Raw genomic sequence first — 11809 nt, 5'->3', positions numbered from 1 at the left:
TGACATGCTGTAATTTGTACGGCTTTCTGCAGTTACAAGGGTTTGAATAGTATCTCTTTTAAGGTCAAGTAAGCTTGAGTCTTCAATGATTTTACATTGTGAAGGGGCCAGTCGCTAGATAAGCTGAGCCAAGGTGTCCTGACCACCAGAGTGGGTGAGAAAGTAGATAACTAGGAGTGAGGCCACGCAATGCATATCAACAGGGTTATAATTTGTGTGGGTGTGTGTTCCTGTATTTCTGATACTCTACTAGCCACAAACACTATAAGAGGGGGTGCGAAACAAGGCTAGAACAATTGTTGAATCACACCAAGCTGTGATAGAGACGATCTTGCATTTAGTAGATAAAATGTCTGATCAGAATTTATCAGTTTGACAGAAAGTGCGTGCCGCATAGTTCTAATTTAGAAGTAACTATTTAGAGAGTAACTTGTTTAAGCGGTGCAAATCGTAACTTGGCGGCGAGTAATTGTACTGAGACTTGGCCTTTGGAGTCTGTAAGCCAGAGATAAACATAACATGAATAGGCTGTGCTTCTAGCGTAAGAGTACCCATGCAACTGGATGTTTGAGGTGCCAGAGACATCTAAAATGCGAGGAAAATTAAATTCTTTTAACATTTTGAGTTCTGTTATAAATTACTCCATTTACAAGTCAGATTTTTTTAGTAACTGATCTTTCCATTTAAGCCCTAATGTCCATAAGTGTTGCATGATTGCTTTAGTCCACAGTACAACAGGTGTTAGGCAGCCACAATGATCATAAATACAGGTATTAACAGGGAGAACGGCGTACTTGGTGCAGGATTGGTTGGATGTACCAATTGTGTAGGAAAACACCATTTAAAGACCTAAGGAGGAGACCATTTAAAGACCTAAAACATTAAAAGTTGGTTGATCGGAAGAGTTGAATTGAAGCAGAGTTTTCTGGAAGTCTTGAAACAGCAAGTTGAGAAGCAGTTGACTGTTGGATACTCAATTGCGAACTTTGAAGCCATCCTTTTTGACAAGTTGGATAATATCTTGCTGCAGTAGAAGTGCTTTTTCCTCCATGTCACTGCCTAGAAGCAGGTTGACGACGTAGAGTTTGACTTGGAGAGCCTGAGCAGCTAGTGGATGATTTTGTCCTTCATCTCATAGATAAACTGTTGAATCACTTTATTCACCACAAATGGGGAACATTCCATACCACAAGTGATGGTTTTAAGCTGGTAGATTTTTAAGGACTGTCTGCTCTTCTCACCAGTACATCAACTGGAAGTGCTGATCATCAGAATTGATTTCTATCTTCTGGAACATTTTTTTAATGGCGCAGGTGGACACGATTCTGGGAAAGGCGAAAGTGAAAAATAATATATGCTATTTCATTGTGTTATTTAGAGCCTTTGTGAAGAATTTCATTTAATAAAATGTTCAATAGGTAAGAGCCGAAGAGATGAAAACAACTCTAATTTTATTGTCATTCATTATTCTGTGGTGAGAGAGAAAATAGTTAGGTTTGTATGGAAGTGGTGTGGTACTTGGTTGCACATTTCCGTTGCCCAATGCGCCCATGAAACTAGTACAAATTTGTTTATTTTGGGGTTCACTAGCTTGGTTTTCTCTAGGATAAGAAACATTTTCAAAGCATATTTTAAAGAATTGCCCAATCTATTAAGGTAGAGAGGCAAAGAGAAGGTGACATACATATCAGCCTTTATCAATGCAGTGATTTGTAGATAAAGTGTGCCTTACACGGTTTACTTTCTGGAGGTAATTTGACAGTATTAGGCGGTTCCTATGCTGTCCAAAACTTTTTAATTGACTCATGAATGTCAATAATTACAGTCAGCTGATTAACTACCACATTGTTTGTTTGTTTAACGGTGAGAGTGGGCCCCATTATATTGTTCCAAAGACTTAGCTGATTGTAGAAGGCTTGTCTTTACCAAGCGAGACAGGAGTACCTTACAAACAATGCGCAAATAACTCTGCACTTATCAATACATTGATAGGGCCACTCATGTCAAAGGTTGGGTCAGCGAGAACAAAGTGCTTGAGTTTTGATTTTATATCAGGTGAAATAAGATCTTTTGGTAAATTGTTAGTGATTCTATCCACAATAGTAATTATGTGTGCGACACATAAAATAACTCCACTAAGATTGGAAGAAATTGCGAGGTGTGAAAATCCTTTGGTTTTCACTTCTGAGGCTGAGATACCATCAATAAAATTATTTACGGTATGAGAGTGGCTAAGTTTAGGTAGTTAGCACAAGCTTAAAAAATAAATGCACTTTCAAGTACAGCCCGGGCTAATGCACTGTGTCCCTTGTTGGATGACAACAATACTAGAGCAGTTGCAATCAAAACAGTGTTGTTTTAACCTTGAAGATTCTAACAAAAGTATAGTTATTATTTGTTGTAGAATTAATTGCGGTATTGCCATTTCCTGTAGGGGGTTTTTGTGGGGTAGCTGAACTATTTTTGGGCTTAGTGGCTTGGTGGAGGTGGCGTATATATAGTGTTGTGTAGTATACTGTGGTGGCGCTTGTTATTACAAACACTGCAGTTGCGTTGGGACTTGGAGTCCATCAACTTGTGACTACCAAAGCAGTTAAAGCATAGTTCAATCACAACATTGAAAACACATCAACCAATAGTTATAACTTTTTATTTGTGAGGCCTTTCAAAAGCAAGTCTATCTTCTTAAGACACATCACAAAAGAAGTTGATAAAAAATCTTTCTTCTAAAATACTTTAGTTTATTTAAGTGCCGTAAAATAAACAAGTTGAGAGGCGACGCATTTAATTTTGACAGCAGATTTGAAGCTGTTCAAATTTGAGTGAGGATAAATTGTAGTAACAAGGTTAACAACTATTAGGCTTCTATTTAGATTGAAAAGATGGTGGCGGTTATCAGTGCAGTTGCAACGACAAAGCAAAAACAAGTTGGGCAGGTGGTAGTAGCTACTTAGAATTGGTCTATAAACAGGAAATGCTCAAGTTGTTTGAGCAAGGTTTGGTTCAAGTGAGTCTACTACTAGTTTCAAGTAGAATCAGGCTATTGGTAGGAACATAAAAATGTTGAAATAACACATGCAAGTAGAAAATTCTCAGTAATATTTTTGGCAATAAAAAATGTTCACACTGAATCCAATACTAATTTTGCTCAGGTAATAAAAATCACTTTATAGTTCATTTGAAAAAAGCACTAACATGTTCAATTTACACCATCGTCCAAAGAGCTGATTCAGTTTTTAAAAATATTTTCAGCTATCTGGCTCAGAAGCCAAAAACTTATGTGCTGTCTTTAAGAGAAGTGGACTGTATCAAAGAAATGTAAAATTAGTTTTAAACGAATATTTTAGGATGAGTAGTACGTGGTTAGGTTAGGTTAGTAGTCGACTTGAACTATGTTAGATAACATTTTGCTGGACAATTTGAACTAATGTACCAATTTCAGCTCTACATTTTCTAAAATATCAAAAAATGTTTACTGTACATTTAAAGACTGATATAAAACCCATCTTATTTCTCTTTTGACAGAAGTAGGCTTCTCTGATCTGTGATATATATTTTCTTGATCATGAAACAAAACAAAATCAACCATGGAATAAAACAAACTACGAATAAAGTAAATTACAATGGCCATAACTATAAACATTTTGACGAATTTTCTTGATTGTGTCAACAAGGCAAACTCAACATTGACGTTGGAAATATAATTCACTCAAACCAGCAGTGGTCATACATGTGCAACGCCTACTAAATTGTGTGCAAAGGAGCGAGTCACTAGTAGGACTTTTATGAAACCTATCTAAGTTGTCTTTTGACAAAAGCAGGCTTCTCAGAGCTCTTTTAAAATATATATAGAGTTATATATATATTAATCGGGAGAGAGACAAAATCAGCTTTGGAGTAAAAAAAATACTAAGACTAGAGTAGATTAAAATGGACATAATAAATATACACTTTTTAATATATTTCTTAATCGTGTCAACAAGGCAAACTCAACATTAGCGTTTGAAATATAATTATCTTGAGCCAGAAGCCCTCATACAGGTACAAAACCTATGAAATCGCGTGTGAAGCCACGGGTAACTGCTAGTTATATTATAAATGCGAAAGTGCCTTTGTTTGTTTGTTTTGCTTTCACACATAAATTATTGAACTGATTATACTGAAATTTTACATTGAAAATCTTAGGATCCCTGTGATGAATATAGGTATATTCTTACTTCGAAAATTTCTCTGGGCTATGCCCCACTGGCCTCTAAAGCAGTTAAAAATCACATCTTGGTCTCTAAAGTTACAAAATATTAATTAAAAGAACCTGTCAAATGTAATCAATCGGTCTGTTTAAACATTGTATTATGACAGCACTATGAAATGTTTAATTAATTTAACCACAATTTTCAATTTCTTTACATTTATAGAGTGAAAGCATTGAATAAACTTAATTTAACACTTTTTATTTCAACATCGTTGCACAAGACATACCAGTTAAGTTATTCTAGATTTTTAGTTATTAATACAACAAATTGGAAATTTGTACATGTAAGTATTGAATTAGGTTTCTTTAGACATTGTGGGACAGCATATTTACAATATCTGAAGCAACAAAAATGGAGGGACTGGGCTAGTAACATGATTCAATAAACCATTCGCTCCGTTACTACAATTTGTAAGTAGCATGCACTACAAGTGTAATTTTTAAACTGGAATAATTGAACTAGTGTTTGGCATGAACAATTAATATACCACAGTAGTGTATGTATAACATCAACTACAATGTTGTTTGGTACTAATGACATAATATTGATTTACGTCACTAAATTTAACTATGTAAATTTAAATAGTTCTAATTGAACCATAGTGAATTGGCACAGTTCATTTTGGAATAAATGTTTGTGACCTCAAAGCACTTGTACAACAAATATTCTTATCCAAAAGTACCTTCTTCTACAACATATATTCAGAAATTTCAGTTAAAACTTTGAATTATAACAAATTGACATAGTAGACCATGAAAATAGACTGAACTGAACCGTAACTATCGATGTCCCTAATGTGGGCCTGATAAGATTTAGATAGATTATTATTCTTGTAAAATATTCAAACTGGTACACACTCCACTTCTAAATTTGTGATGTTTTCTACAGAATAAATGCAAATATCTATGACAACAAAATAAAAAATCAATTCCAGAGGTATATTTCAAGTTCCCTGAGTTTTTTACCTGAATTTTGCATTATTAGCAAAATTGTATGATAATTACATTTTCCATGATCGTAATCCTTGTTTCATATCATTTTGTCTTTTAGCTTTCATTTCACAATCTACACTATCAATATAGCGAGTAGTAAAATAAGCAATGAGAGTACGATTGTGAAGTAGTTAGCTGGCTACGCATCTGAGGCTCCTTTTTAACACCTTCACTGTGCCTCTGTACTGTGTCCTTGTGTTGTGTCATAAGACTACTTTACACTAGTGCGTATGCCGCATCAATATGTTAAAATGAGGATAAAGTTTAAAGCTATTTTTAAAAGTAGGAACCTGTCTCAAATCTTTACATTTTTCACTTAAAATATGTATATTTTAGTGTATCAATACTAATTAATAATTGTTAAAAATATGATTATTAATACTAATGGTTTGTAATTTAAATTCAAAATAGTCCCTGATGGAAAAATTAATACTGTTAATTGATTAATTACTTTTTTTGATGCCGATTTATGTACAATTATTTGTGAATAAAAAAATATTTAAGTGAATTGAACAGAATTTAATTAAAAGCATTTGTTAACCTTTCTCAAGCACTGTTATAACATTCTTTTAAAAATTGTAATGATGATTTATCGTGTAAAGGAACATTTTAATATGGAATATATTGAATGTTGCAAGTGATAATTTACTAATTCAGAGTTCACCAAAATCAATCCTTTGTAATACACATAACTCAGACAACATTACTCAAACTGCTCCAAAATTTGTTTAATGTTGGGATAGCTGCAGAAAGTTTTTATTAACAGCAATTTATAATACATTTATTCTAAAATAGTATGCAAAGGATAAGAAACCAGATGCCATAGCTTAACCAATCATTTTATTCTTCTATGTAAATAGTTGAAAACATATACAACATAAATAACGGAAAGTTTCTCTAATAAAATATAAATCTATGTATAACACCAAATACATAAAAATAAGCAAACCAGTCTAGTCTTGACCGGGTCTGTTGTATTTACACAAGTAACGCAGTTGGAGCATCTTGACATCGTCTCCGTCCAGCTTGACCACCCCCTCCTGGTTGTCTATGGACAGCAAGTCACCAGTTCGCTCCTTGTCCTCCCCTAAGATCACTTTCACAGGGTTTGGCCATGCCGGTATTACTGGCTCTAGCTGTTCACAACTGATACTGACAGTACGGTCCTCATCTGGTAGGAACACCGAACACATGCCACCCTGCCACAATACATCAGCCTAAGTAAGTCACTGAATACTTACAAATCATCTACAGTTCATAATCATATTGAACTCCCATCTTATTATTAATATAAACCAGATGAATTTGACCATAACACTAAATTAATCTTTTGTTTGCTTTTAACCCTCTCCACCAGCATTCAACTACGATCGCCACCAATTGCTTTGTCACCATCAAATGGCTAATGGAAATATCTATTGACGGTAGTGTTGTCCCCGTTCATTGAAAATCTTTACGTTTAGTGTCTTATTATCTTGGAATAATATATAAAACATTTTATAATTTTTTTTCATTTACAGTGATTTAGTTGGTTTTCATAAGAATTCCTTCAACTTCTGTTGCTATCTTATAGAATTATTGGAACTATTTAAAACTTTCTACAACTACTGCTTTACTGTAACATTGCTATGTTGTGTCTAAAGTTCCTTGTTCAAAACACATGTACTGTTATTATAATATATATCTATATAAATAAAAGAAAGTCGTGTTAGTTACACTATTTATAAATCAAGAACGGCTGATCCGATTTGGCTGAAAATTGGTAGGGAGATAGCTAAGAACTGGGAGAAGGACATAGGGTACTTTTTATCCCGTTCCCGATTCAGGATTCCGCCCCACTGGTCTCTAAAAGTTACAGAAATATCCGTAAGAAATGCATTACAGCAAACATATGTTATTAAGTGAAAGAGCCTTTTCAAATTTAATCAGCTGTTCTTTGTAAACATATATAATGCGACAAAAGAAATATATGTTTATATCATTTAATTAATATTTTAAATTTCTTTACACTTATAGTTTGAAAGCATAGAGTAAGCTTAAGAGAAACAGAAAATTTTGTTTCAACTGTTTCTGCAATCACTGTTAATCATATAGACTTTACTGTCAATCGAGACAACAAAGCAAGCTTAATCATGGGCATCGGAGATATAACTAATTTGATCCAGAAGTGATATACGCGCAAAGCCTAAAATAAAAACCATACGCAATTTCGCTTAACATCTGAAGCTCATAATCATTAGACTGTAATAATATGTACCTAAAATATGCCTATTTTCGTTTCAAAATTACATTGAGCGCCTTTATTTATTACATTGTATGTGCGCTAATGAATTCCGACTTTTTGACTCCTGTCCACGATGGTCTAATATAGTTCAATTGTATACAAAAATCATGGAATATTGGAGAAAAATTCCAGTTATTTCACAGGTCCATATTGAGACTGTTTTAAAATTTAAATCTTAAATAGATCATGAGCTTGGAGTATCTTTCAGTGATTATCAGTGATTATCATTTATCTCAGAAGGGTAATAACGACATTCAAAAGAAATATGCCTCCTATGTCCCAATTTTTCTGTAGGAAATCGTGTGCGAAGCCGTGGGTATTTGGTTGTAATTGGTATTTTATTGAAAATGAAGAATTTTCGTTATAAAATACTACGAATTTATTGACGAACTAGCTGTTACCCGCAGCCAATTGCGCATAATTGCTTTTACTAAGGTAATATAAGGACTTCGGTTCTTAAGATTTGCGTGCGAAGCCGTGGATAACAGCTAGTATATATATATATATATATATATATATATATATATAAATGTGTGTGTGCGTGTTTTAATAAATCAAAAAGCCGAAAAAAGCCCATAGTCTTATTACACAGTATTCACCATAATAAAAGCTTTGAGGATTGCTATGAACCCAAACCTATAAGCAAAATTAAACCTTGTGAAAATAAAACTCTCGAAAATAACAGTGAAAATAACGATTTGAACCTAAGGAATTATGAATTGGCACATCAACTCGTATTAAAAACTAAACAACCATATGAATTTAGCATTCGCTAAATTATTGTTTACAACTTGAATCCTTAGATTCTAATAACTTTACCAACTTTAAAAATTATTTTATATTACTTTTATTTAACAATCAACAACTAATCAAAATTTGTTTGAATGTAAACACTTTTATTTACATTTAAGAAGGTTTGTTATAAGTCGTTTCTTATTTTGTTTCTTTATTTTTATACAGTGTAATTTTATATTTGTGTACTTGAGTAACAACGAAATACTGTACAGCCAATAATTGTAGTTTTATTGACAACTGCTCTGAATGAATGAATGAATATATATATATACATACAGGGTGTAACTGAAATACACCGACAAACTTCAAGAGGTTGTTCCTGGGGTCAAAAAAACCAAAAAGTTCCTATAAATGGATGTCCTAAAATGCATCGTTTTCTGTCTGTTTGTGTTCTTTACACTAACATTTTTTCTAAACAACCATTAAAGGTAGAAAGTTAAAATTTCAACATGCTAATCTATTAAAGATCGTCAATTTTTTTTTTAATTAAAAAATTTTAGTCAACAAAATTCAAAATGGCAGCTTGTTGAAATCTTTGATGATGAATATCTTCAAACCTACTTTCTGTATAAAAATGTACTAGAATCAAATAATGTTATGAATTTTATTCTAAAACAAATGGTACAAAGAGATAAATAAGTTGTGGCATTTTTCTTAACTTAGTAACATATCATACTTGAAAATTTTCCAAGTTTCAGAAAATTAAAATACTTTTCTTGTACCAAAAGTTGATGTAAGAATTTAGGCAGTATACGAATAAAAAGTTATTTTGGGTACAAAAAAAAAGTTAAACACTTATAATTATTACTAAATTTGAAAAAAGATATTGTAACAATCTGCATGGCTTTCATGGTTTAAACAGCTGAATCTGTTTTTATGTTAAGACACAGCTGATTAGAACAATGAAGTCAGATTAGAAAGTTATATCCTTGTTTATTTTTGACAAGATATCACCTGCTATTTTCACTTGTAGATATATTATTAGTCAATAGTGCTCTTATTCTATTTAAGATGGCAGGCTACCCATTTAAACATCAACCTGACACAATATTTATGTATGGAAGAGCTAACGGTAATAGTCGTGTAGCGTCCCATCTGTATTACGAATCATTTCCAAATCAACAACATCCTACCCATTCAACATTTGCTGCTGTTTTTCACCGACTGCAGCAAAAATGGAAGGCATATAGAACAATTGTTGTCAAATGGTCCCTAAGGTTTTGAAATAACGGCTGTACTGTTAAGTTGTTACTTATTTCTTGGTAATGACAGGTTAGAACTCTTTTTGATGGTGACATATTTTTGTTCAATTTTATACACTTGTAGAATACTTTATTTTCTGTGAAATTTGGAATAACTTGCAAATGTTATATGTATATATATATATATATATATATATATATATATATATAAAATATATATATAAAAAATTGTTTATATATATATATAAAATTGTTTATATATATATATATATCATTATATATATATATATATATATATATATATATATATAATGATATATATATATATATATATATATATATAAACAATACAAACATTTCTTGTACAAATGAGTTTGGATTTAGTTTAATTCTTAGGCTTAATAATTTTTTTAATCCTACCATATTAGAGATATTTTGTTTGATTAGTGATGTTAAAATAGTGAAAACGCGAGAGTGTTCTCCTATGGCAGAGCAGCCCATTCATTCATTCAGTCTGGTAGTGCCAGAAGCATATAATACAGAGGTGATAATACAACCTGGAGAGGGTTAAACAAATATTTGCCCCACAGAATATACAAAGTGTATCCAATCCTATGTAACAAGCTTACAGGGAGTATTATAATATAGATATTAAATGAAGTTGTTTTTGTTAACATTTATCTAAAAGCCACCATCCTCTTTTGGAACTAAAACTCTCCCAAAATTTCAGAAATACATAATTTAACAAGAGAAAGTAGGCTTTTTGATCAAAATAAAGCACAGAAAGGTCCTAAAAATTCCGAATTTTATGATAGATTGTGGCCATAAACAACCAAAATAAACTTTCTTGGGTTCTTCATACTATAGCCAAAAATAAAATTACTGAACAAAAGAGAAAAACTCTGCATTATAAACACACATTATACAGGCATCTGGATTTTAACATCACTTATTTTGTAGCACAGTAGCTGTTACGAAAACATTTATTTTTACACACTCTGGAGAATTCTACCTCCAATGTCATGAGTTAATTGGTAAATGTGTATAGAAAAAATCAATATGCTTTTAGTGTTGCTGAACATGTTAAGTACCAAAATTTATTATTTCACAGGAATAATAAAACTAATCTGAGACTGCTATTAGACATCCATTAACATAACATTTCTACCAAACTTAAATATCTTATCTGTTAGTCAAACTTTGTACTTACAGATATGCTGCGGATGGTGCCGACTTGGCCAACAAGATCATTATCATCATGACTCTCCCTTACTCGAACCTCAATGTCCGTTGTATGCCAATCTTGCATCATTGGGTCCATGCCTGACAAATGAAAAACCTTATTAGTTTATACAAGGGGCGATGGAAATTTATTAACAGCGGAATTTAAGTATTTCAAGACCAACGAGCTTATTTTCTTATAGCCTGTATTGCCGGTTGATGTGCAAGGCATTTCCAAAAAAGAAAAATTTGAGAGGTCGGAATCAGTTCTTCCTTTTATTGACAGCTTGTACTTACCTGTGGAGTGCGAGTTGTAGGGAGAGGGGGCTCCTCCGGGAGTCAGGGGACTATAGCTCATAGGCGAGGGGGTGCCGTAGGCTCCAACGTTCACGGCACTGCTCGGGCTCGGAGTAGGCACATACGCAGAACTGCCACCTAACACACACATCATGGTCAAAATAGCAATAATGTTGCAATAGACAGAATAAAGTCACAAAACAATAAAGTGAATAATATTTTTACTTAGACAAATAAATAGTTATGAGGGTTTATTCATTCTGATTATAAAACTACAATCTAGATAATTTCTTCCTTAGTGTAACTATTTATTGAAAAGGTCAACATAAAACAGGTTTAAAGGGAAAAACCATTATCTCGAGTTGTGTTCAAACAAGTATCATTTATGCTGACTTTAATAATAATCATTTGTTTTAAATTGTCTAAGTTATAATTTGTGTTTCCCTTTAAACCTGTATTGACTTCTTAAATAAACACATACAATAGCGAAGTGATAATTCGGAGTGTGGTTATCCAAAGCACATTATAAGAATTTTCCTTATTCTAATCGTTATTGGTATAGATCCATTTTAAAACAGAAAGTCTCTCAACTAAATTTTTTATGAATTATTTATACATTACTATATTATGAAAACCATACTGTCTGACTAGAAAATAATTTTTGTGAGCGTTACGGCAGTCAACAAGTCATAGAGACTGCTGGTAGAAGTTAGACTGTGTTGTCGGTTTCAGCAATGATTCCGTGCTCAGTCTGGAATATTGTTA

General features: G+C 32.6%; 1 protein-coding gene across 2 annotated transcripts in view; it reads right to left on the bottom strand.

Moving 5' to 3' along the window:
- Positions 1 to 6068: 6068 nt before the first annotated feature.
- The window catches only part of LOC124366272 (transcription elongation factor SPT5), a 51532-nt gene continuing 45791 nt past the window's right edge, over positions 6069 to 11809 (bottom strand). For both annotated transcript variants that reach the window (XM_046822681.1, XM_046822690.1), the window contains exons 18-20: positions 11045 to 11182; positions 10737 to 10849; positions 6069 to 6444 (exon numbers count right to left, since the gene is read on the bottom strand). In XM_046822681.1, the coding sequence (XP_046678637.1) occupies positions 6199 to 6444; positions 10737 to 10849; positions 11045 to 11182 (497 nt within the window). In that variant the 3' untranslated portion in view covers positions 6069 to 6198. The remainder of the gene's footprint in view (positions 6445 to 10736; positions 10850 to 11044; positions 11183 to 11809) is intronic.

This window comes from Homalodisca vitripennis, chromosome 1 (genome assembly GCF_021130785.1).
Source record: "Homalodisca vitripennis isolate AUS2020 chromosome 1, UT_GWSS_2.1, whole genome shotgun sequence".
Classification (NCBI taxonomy): Eukaryota; Metazoa; Arthropoda; class Insecta; order Hemiptera; family Cicadellidae; genus Homalodisca; species Homalodisca vitripennis.
Note: the sequence above shows the minus strand (reverse complement) of the source record. Positions and strands in the feature narration are given on the sequence as shown.